This window comes from Entelurus aequoreus, linkage group LG19 (genome assembly GCF_033978785.1).
Source record: "Entelurus aequoreus isolate RoL-2023_Sb linkage group LG19, RoL_Eaeq_v1.1, whole genome shotgun sequence".
Taxonomy (NCBI): domain Eukaryota; kingdom Metazoa; phylum Chordata; class Actinopteri; order Syngnathiformes; family Syngnathidae; genus Entelurus; species Entelurus aequoreus.
This window is the reverse complement of record NC_084749.1, coordinates 24718676-24728412: the sequence shown is the minus strand read 5'-3', so window position 1 is coordinate 24728412 and position 9737 is coordinate 24718676. Positions and strand designations below refer to the sequence as shown.

Here is a 9737-nt window from a genome sequence, read left to right as displayed (position 1 = left end):
AACTATACATTGTCTGCCATGAACATGTGAAACGACTGCGCATACAATGAGTTTGGAGTTCATTCATCCCCACTGAGCAAAGACTGATCCAAAACACATCTCCAAGGCATCACCTCTCTACTTACATTGAATCAAACCTAAATCTCCTGCATGACAAGTGGGACTCCTACCACTCGCCCACCAGTGCTTCCTTAGTAACATTGAGTTTTACAATACCTTAGTAACCATCTCATATCTGTGATGTGATGCTTACAAGACTCAATGTTATCTCAGATGCACTGGTGGTCCAGATGGTAGAAATCTCACCTGTCATGCAGGAGGTTTAGATTTGATTCAATGTGAAGTCACAATTTTTTATTCCACTCCCCCCGTTCATTTCACATTAAGACAAGACCTCCATGGAAAGACATAGTGTGGTCACTGTGGCCTCCCTGAGGACATCTCCTGTAGGTTTTATTGATGACGCCTTATAGACATGTTCTGGACCACTCATTGCACAGTGGGTCTCCTCCTTAAACTTAAACCCCTCAAGGGGCGGCGTGGCGAGGTTGGTAGAGTGGCTGCGCCAGCAATCTGAGGGTTGCTGGTTACTGGGGTTCAATCCACACCTTCTACCATCCTAGTCACGTCCGTTGTGTCCTTGGGCAAGACATGAAGTGCTCCTGCTGGTTAGCGCCTTGCATGGCAGCTCCCGCCATCAGTGTGTGAATGTGTGTGTGAATGGGTGAATGTGGAAATACTGTCAAAGCGCTTTGAGTACCTTGAAAGTAGAAAAGCACTATACAAGTATAACCCATTTATCATTTATTTATTTATTAATACCGGCTAAAATCAAAGCCGTTGACAATGGCCTGAGAGAGTACTGTTTTGAACTCTGCATATGTTCTCAGGTGTGCAACTGGGAATGAAACTGAGCAGGAACATGCATTAACCACAGGATAGCAGATGGTATGATTTGCACCATAACGAACCTCACAGTCATGGTCAAATTCCATGACTATTTTAAAGTGTTTACGTTCTGCATAACTTAAAGGAATATGAGACTGTCCTGTGAGCCACTGGTAGAACTTGCCAACATTAATATGTGTCTCATTGTTTTGTTTTTCAGCCTTGTTGACCTCATCTTCTTCTCTGGTCTCTGAGTTGTGTTCATCCTCTTCTGAAAAAGTGATAGAAAGTTTTTAGTTTAGTTTTTTTTATGTTTAAACAGGAAGTTTTATGATGGCATTGATGATACAAAACAAACTTCAGTTTAAGCATTAAAAGGCAGTATGATTATAATGTAAGTGTTGATGTTGACTGCTATGTAAAGGACTATATAGGACAAATATATGTAATCCACCAAATTAACTGCTAACAAACTGTGCTTTGTAATTGTTTTGAAGGTGAAGCAACAACATTTGAATTAAAAAGAAAATATTCACCTTCATCCTCCATAGCCTGTACAAAGTCTTGGAGAAAGTTGACCACTGTGGACTCTCTTTGATGTCTCATTGTGCCAATCTCCAGAGGTGTGGACTCGAGTCACATGACTTGGACTCGAGTCAGACTCGAGTCATGAATTTGATGACTTTAAACTCGACTTGACAAAATGTAAGGAGACTTGCAACTCGACTTAGACTTTAACATCAATGACTTGTGACTTCACTTGGACTTGAGCCTTTGGACTTGACATGACTTGCTACTTTCCCCAAAACCTAAAGCTTAAAAAGTTAATTGGGAGCGCTCCATAGCTTTTATTTTGTACGTGTCTGTCTATCTGTCAGCGTGTGTGCTGCGTGTCAGCGTGTGTGCTCTCAGTACAACCGCCAATCAAATGAGATCTACATTGTTTTCATCACACAGCATTGATCCAATCAAATTGCAGGACAACCACTGAACAAGAGTTATCAAACAACGCGCCAGTGAGAAAGATGTATACCAAAGTTGGTTTCGTTCTGGTATAAAAACTACGACTTGGTCAACGAATTGCCGTATGCAAATCACGCAGTTCGAATATTACAGACGGAGACGCAACAACTTCCAACTTCGTTCGACAATTGAAGTTGCACTAAGAAGGGTAAGTTTTGAATGTAAGATGACGTTTATTGGCTAAGTAACGTGACTTTTATTTGCTGTGTAGTTAAATAAGTGAGGCTGTAAACTCACAGCTAACGTCATAACCATAGACATCTTATAAGGGTACACAGCATCGAGCGCTACTGCCTACTGGCGCAGACGAGACGCGGGGCCGCCATCTTGGAGTGGTGATCCGCTCCACTCAGTGCAATTCATTTGGCAGGAGCAATGAACTGTCAGCGCATTTAATTCATTTTACCTCACTGAATACCACTCATTTTCACGCACTTTTTTGTCATACGTGTAGCTATGATAACGGACACATGTTTTATTATTCATAGTTTGCTTAACAGTAATAGAATATTCTTATACGCTATAAGTGACCAGACGTCCGAGATTAAAACTGGGAATATAATCCCAGAGAAGGGGGGAAAAAACGGTCAGCTATTTTTAAATGGAAGAAACAATATGATTACGTTACTATGCTACATAAACAATGTATGAATACATTAGATATCTATATATCGTATTGACCGTATCTCTGTTGCTGCAGCAGCAGAGAGTTTATTCTGTCGTGACACTTTGTATTGATATTTTGTATTACATTCTTCCCTTAAATGATCATGTTTACAGTGATTGTTATATATGTATTTTTTATGTATGTCGCTTTGGATAAAAGCGTCTGCCAAATACTTAAACATATATAAACACCTGAAAGTCTTTACATCAGCTAAAACCACCAATCTGTTTCACTGGATTCAGAATAAAACCGAATTCTGTTTTTTTATTGTTACTTGAAGACTTATTCCTGGTTACAATTATACTGTTAAGAAAGTATTGTCTTATATTTTGCCTAAAATGAGAATGCATCATAATCAATGGCGGCTGGTGAATTTTGTTTTAGGTGGGGCAGAAAGTTTGTAAACCAAACCCCTGTAGGGGCGTCATCCTTCCCCAGAAGATTTATTTGTGATTTTCACATACAAATATTGAAGATCTTTGCTCCTTCTCAACTCTGTGGTAATGTTATTTTCATAAAATACAACCAATAGTACATTAAAGGCCTACTGAAACCCACTACTACCGACCACACAGTCTGATAGTTTATATATCAATGATGAAATCTTAACATTGAAACACATGCCAATACGGCCGGGTTAACTTATAAAGTGCAATTTTAAAATTCCCGCCACACTTCCGGTTGAAAAACTCCTTCGGATATGATTTATGTGCGTGACGTCACAAAATCCACGGAAGTGGTTGTACCCCATCGACCCGATACAAAAACCTCTTGTTTTCTTCGACAAAATTCCACAGTATTCTGGACATCTGTGTTGGTGAATCTTTTGCAATTTGTTTAATGAACAATGGAGGCTGATTAGGCGTATTAGCGGCTAAGTACAATACTTACAGCAACACAACAAGGACTACTTACTACGCCTAGTCGATGCTTGCCGCCAAACCCACGGATGAAGTCCTTCGTCGCGTCGTCGATCGCTGGAACGCAGGTGAGCACGGCTGTTGATGGGAAGATGAGGGCTGGCTGGCGTAGGTGGAGCGCTAATGTTTTTATCATAGTTCTGTGAGGTCCGGTTGCTAAGTTGCTAAATTAGCCTTAGCGTCGTTAGCAACAGCATTGTTAAGCCTTACTAGGCTGAGAATTTTGAACCGTGTAGTTACATGTACATGGTTTAATAGTATTGTTGATCTTCTGTCTATCCTTCCAGGCAGGGGCTTATTTCTTTTGTTTCTATCTTCATTTGAGAACGATGCTATCACGTTAGCTCAGTAGCTAAGTGTGCCACCGATGTATTGTCGTGGAGATAAAAGTCACTTTAAATGTCCATTTCGCGTGCTCGACTCTCATTTTCAAGAGGATATAGTATCCGAGGTGGTTTAAAATACAAATCCGTGATCAACAATTGAAAAAGGAGAGAGTGTGGAATCCAATGAGCCAGCTTGTACCTAAGTTACGGTCAGAGCGAAAAAAGATACGTCCATCACTGCCTCTGTAATCCTTCACTGTAACGTTCCTCATCTACGAATCTTTCATCCTCGCTCAAATTAATGGGGTAATCGTCGCTTTGTCGCTCCGAATCTCTCGCTCCATTGTAAACAACGGGGAATTGTGAGGAATACTAGCTCCTGTGACGTCACGCTACTTCCGGTACAGGCAAGGCTTTTTTATCAGCGAGCAAAAGTTGCGAACTTTATCGTCGATTTTCTCTACTAAATCCTTTCAGCAAAAATATGGCAATATCGCGAAATGATCAAGTATGACACATAGAATGGATCTGCTTGTCCCATTTAAATAAAAAAAAAATCATTTCAGTAGGCCTTTAATGTTAAATCTTACTTGTGAAAAGTAATCCCCCGATTCCTATTTTCAACAGTCCGCTCATTTGAGCAGGAAAACGCTGAACACCATCTTTGTTTTCTACCTGTCAACTGTCAGTTTAGCATCTTTGTTTTCTACCTGTCAACTGTCAGTTTAGCATCTTTGTTTTCTACCTGTCAACTGTCAGTTTAGGCTGCTCGCCGGCTCCTCATCACCACTTCAAGATGCAAATTGCTCGCGTCACAGCAACCAATATTGCGTCTACTTATAAGATGTTTATGGTTATAACGTCATTTCAAACACGGCAATATGTTGCGTCCACTGCAGTTTGCTACCTTATTCATACTTTTTGTCAAGTGATTTTTTAAGCAGGGTTGCATGAGGTACCTACACTTAACGTTACGTTAGTCAATGTATCACACACAGTAACATAACGTTAGACGGCGGTCAGCAGCACCGCGTATTTTAGCCACCTACAAAAAGACAAACATAGTCAAATAAAGGTCAGTTAAAATATATACTATATTAAGAATATGTGTACATATTGCATAGGGTCCTGACATCTAAAAAGTACAACTCTGTTCATTGTTATGTTCATGTATTTGTTACGTTTTTCATGTGTACGCACACATCAACACACATACAGTATGAGATGAGATCAATGAGATAAGGTAAGAACAGAATAGAAACTGCTGTGGAACCAGTTACAATGCAATATGCCATGGAAATACAATGTTAACACTTTTGTACAAATAAGTACAGTTGCACTTGTTTTTGCAAATGTGTTTATTCTGTAAAGGAATGAGTTAAATGTTTAAAATTGTTTAAACTATTAAAATGACTGGTTAATAGTGCTATTATGAAGTGCAATGTCAGCACTATTTTCTTTCCTGCTATTTCAAATGCACTTGTTTTAATAAATAAATACAGCGGTTTAAAAGCATACACAATCTGTGTAAATATATTAGTCTGTGGTTAAAAGGACTTGAAAGGACTCAAAACTCAAAATGCAGGACTTGTGACTTGACTTGAGACTTTCCAGTCTTGACTTTGGACTTGACTCGGGACTTGCCTGTCTTGACTCGGGACTTGACTTGAGACTTGAGGGCAAAGACTTGAGACTTACTTGTGACTTGCAAAGCAATGACTTGGTCCCACCTCTGCCAATCTCACTAAAGACAGGGGATAGGGACTGCACAAGAAAATCAGCATCCACCTTGAGTTTATAAAAAGAAGAACGTCATGACAGTTTAATTGTGGATATTCTGTAAATTATTAAATGCAGATGACTTTTTAATGGACATTATGAAATGTTTACCTTGCAAAAAGATACTGGAACAAAAATCTGTCTGCAGATGTCGTTTTCCTGCTGGACTAAGGTGAGGAGGTCATACAGTTTCATTCCAGAGGAGATTTGTTGGAGCATGGGCAGTAACCTGACTATAGAGTGTAGAACTAAAGAGCTATAACAAAAATAGTGAATTAATTACATTAGCAACAAAAGTTGAAGCGACACTGAGGGACATGTCCTACCGCACAATGTCTTCCTTTTTTTCAATGGACACAGGCCCTGTGTATCCACATGACAAAATCCTGTCTGTGTATGCCATCAGGAGTTCACTGTCAGCAGCCTCAATCTTTGAAAAGTACACAAGTAATGAAATCAAAACAACATATGAAACCCAAACATGAAATTATTCAAAACACACAATTAAATGTGCTACCTCTTTTATTAGTTCCATGAGCTCCAGGTCCACAACGTCCTTTTCAGTTATTGATCCCTGGTCAAATTCACCAGTGGATATGTAGCTGTAACACCATTGCATTAAAAAGTTTGGTGGTGGTCCACCCTTGTGCGAGACTCACAGCAAATATTTTTCCAATAGTCCTGTGATCCCAAAACAAAAGAAAAATACTATTACTAATAATAATACATTTTTATTTATAAAGCACTTTTCATACATTTAAAATGCAGCTCAAAGTGCTTTACATAGTTAAAAACAAAATGAGAAATAACACCCACACCCCATGAAGACAGTCAAACATGTACATAAAAATAAACAAACAACAACAACAATAATAATAACAACACAATGACAATGGCACATGCATGGATACAGAGGCTCCAGCGAGAAGAGCCAATCACAGGAACCCTCTGGACGTGGAGATCCAGAGGGCTCTTTGAGGAAACACTAGATGATAAAATAAATGGATTAAAAATAATTAAAATACACATCAGGTAAAAGTCCAAAAATAATATGAAATAAGATAAGATATAATCAAACATAAAAATAAACTACAATATGAAAAACTATAAAATAAAATACAATAAAAACTGAAATATAAATATAATAAGACCATATAAAAATAGACTAAGATATGATGAAACATAAAAATAAGCTAAAATATGATAAAACATAAAAATAACTAATACTAATAGAATAATCATGCACATTGGGCCTAATAATTGTGTAGTAAAGTGGTTTTTGAATTTGAGCAATGTAATCTGAAAGATGTTTAAAATAACAACAATTAATGTTAATATTTTTGAAACAATATGCTTCTCATAACATGAGTATCTGTGTGCATGAGAGAGTGTAAAGAAAAGCATTGCTATAGTTTCACTTCATCTGCCTTTTTTTTACAACCTACTTGAAGTTGTATTTTTCAAAGTCGGTCATTGAGTACTTTGGTACTTTGCCATCAATGCCCCCCTCAAAAAACCTTCTCTCCATCCCTGCCAGCATTTCTGTTTAGAAAAGGAAGATGCAAATTGGTTACTATAGAATACAGTATATAACCAAAATGTGTAAGACCGATGACATGTCATGTCACAGCACATTTAATTTGAAGGTCAACAAATAAAACATACCAGTGTTAATAAAATAAAATAAATAAAACATACCAGCCCTACATGATTTTTCATTTACATTCAAATTTCGTAATGCAATCGAACAGAATGCAAACGAGATGGGCTGGCTAGTCAGGCTAGGAAAGAGGTGTAAAATACAGGATGTTTCAGGCCAAAACGGGATACTTGACAAGTATTAGGACTATGATGAGAAGAAAAGTAATAATGCAACAAGCGAAACAACACACATGAATGTCTAACAGCAGGGATGCTGTGTGAACTAGCAAGTCCAGGTGCTTTTTTTATTACACTCATGTGCAGTGCATTTAATTATTTTCAACCAAGATAGCAGTGGAGCCTCCATTCTTCTAACAAGTCAGTAAACCCTTGAACTGCTCTCCTCTCAATCACTCCAAAGCAGTTCAATAATGTAAATAAGTGTGTCCCTCAACTTACCTCTTTTTCAGCCGACATTTTTTGATCCACTTCTTCCTCCGTAAATCTTGATACATATTGACGATGACCCGCCCTGCTATTCTGATTGGCTCATATGAAAAATGCTCAGAGCCAATCAGAAAGAAGGGGCCGTCTAAGCATGCCCGCCCCCAAAGTACCAAAATGAAACATGACAGCGCACAGACCGAGACGGCGCGCGCGCAGAAAGGCACCGCGCGCGCGCAGAAAGGCACTGCGCGCGCGCACAAAGGCACCACGCGCGCGCAAAAGGGTGTCGCGCGCGCGCACGAAGTGGAAAATCAGCGCGCGATAACAGTTTTTATGCGCTCGGATTTTTGGTACTAATGTGACGCCATAAAATAAGCCCAAAGCGGACTTGCAACACAGAGTCACCGATGTAATTCTAACTAAATCCTGCTGGAAGCGCTGTAAATGAAAGCGCCAGTCTTTAATGAATGTTGTCCCTCTTCATTGACGCTGTCTACTGCTCTCCTCTCATTGGTTCAACAGTCTCTTCCTGCTTAGCGGTGCTGATACGAAGAGCGAAGCATATGTGTTTTAAATACGTATGCTAAGGGAGGTCTATTTTATCCCACTGTAAACTACATTGACAGCTTTTTCTGGTTCTGGCTTTAATAAGTAAAAACATGGCAGAGTGCTCCGGAGATCCAAGGACGAAGAGGAAAGTGGCTGTTATCACTGGTATCACGGGGCAGGTACTGTAAGGATTGTTACTTTTTCATCGAATGAGCAGTTTAAAGTGTGTGCATTGTTTTGAGTAATATTCACATTAGCAATTGGTATGTAAAACTCGAGATCTAAATGTAAACCATACACGAATGCTGTACAACAAGTGCGTGATAACTAATAATCTAAATGTGTAACATAATGGACACGACAGCACTTGTTCATTTGCGTGAACGTACATTAGCCGTGGCACAATTCGGGATCTGCATCCTCCATGAAACCAAGCTGATGCAGTGGACGGAGGCTTGGTCTTTCAGGGAGTTCTCTGTTCATGGCTGGAGCGATGTTAATTGGTCTACTAAGATATAGACTTCCGAACATTTCCTGGTTTTATTACGCGCTCACATCCTCACTCGAGGCGCCTGTGTCCGCCTACTGCTTCGCTACGGCAGCGATGCCGCCATCTTACGGCAGTCACAAAAAATGTACCAAGACAATATGACAGCAGTGACGTGCTGTCAGTAGAGGCAGGGGAGGCGGGGCCTCATCTGCCATCATGGAAAGAAAAACAATGTAAAAAGAAAAAAAAAAAATTAAATTGTTATATGTATCCAGTGATTATACTAAAGTTATTTTCCACTTAATTTCACCAGTTTTAGATTATTTTTATTTTTATTTTCACATTTGCCGTTCAAATACTGAGAAGAGACGGTGCGGTGATCAGCAGCCAGTTGAGGCACGTCACTAAGTTGTGCCTCAACATGGATTGTGCGCAATGACTCGGCTAACTGCTGGCCTGCTGTGCGGTGAGACCGTATTGCTACATGAACTAGATTATACATTTCCATAGTTTAGTTAGCTGAGTTATATAATGCACAGTGTATTTTGTCAACAACTGTATGTGTGTAACATATTTTTTGTGCTGAGCATTCATAAAACTGCTGCAAAAGATGTACTGGATGAGGCTCGCAATAATCCGGCCTCCCGGTGGTAGAGGGCGGTAGTGATCCCAGAGATCATTCCTCGGATTTCCTCTCGCCTGAACTTTTATTAACCCTTGTATTATGTTGAAAAAAAAACGACATTGATTATGGTGTGGGTCATTTTGACCCGTACTGTGTAAATGCACTCAAAACAGTCGAGAAAACAGGTTAAACCAATAACAACTTTATTTTAGGTTATATAAACAGTTAGAAAAGTGACATACAATACATTTTTAATTCCAACACTATATTTAAGAAATACTTTAACTTTAACTTTAACTTCATCCCAGCGAACTTCAACATTTTCAATGTTCTCCAAATGTTCTTCAACATTTTCAATGATGGTGTGGTGCACCACACACAT

At 39.2% G+C, this 9737-nt stretch overlaps 1 protein-coding gene and 1 pseudogene across 1 annotated transcript in view; one reads left to right on the top strand and one right to left on the bottom strand.

Moving 5' to 3' along the window:
- Positions 1–798: 798 nt before the first annotated feature.
- LOC133635438 (uncharacterized) lies at positions 799–7771 on the bottom strand (annotated as a pseudogene).
- A 238-nt stretch (positions 7772–8009) lies between these two features.
- Positions 8010–9737, top strand: part of gmds (GDP-mannose 4,6-dehydratase) — a 274497-nt gene continuing 272769 nt past the window's right edge. The window contains exon 1 of the mRNA XM_062028147.1: positions 8010–8419. Coding sequence (XP_061884131.1) covers positions 8351–8419 — 69 coding nt within the window. The 5' untranslated portion in view covers positions 8010–8350. The remainder of the gene's footprint in view (positions 8420–9737) is intronic.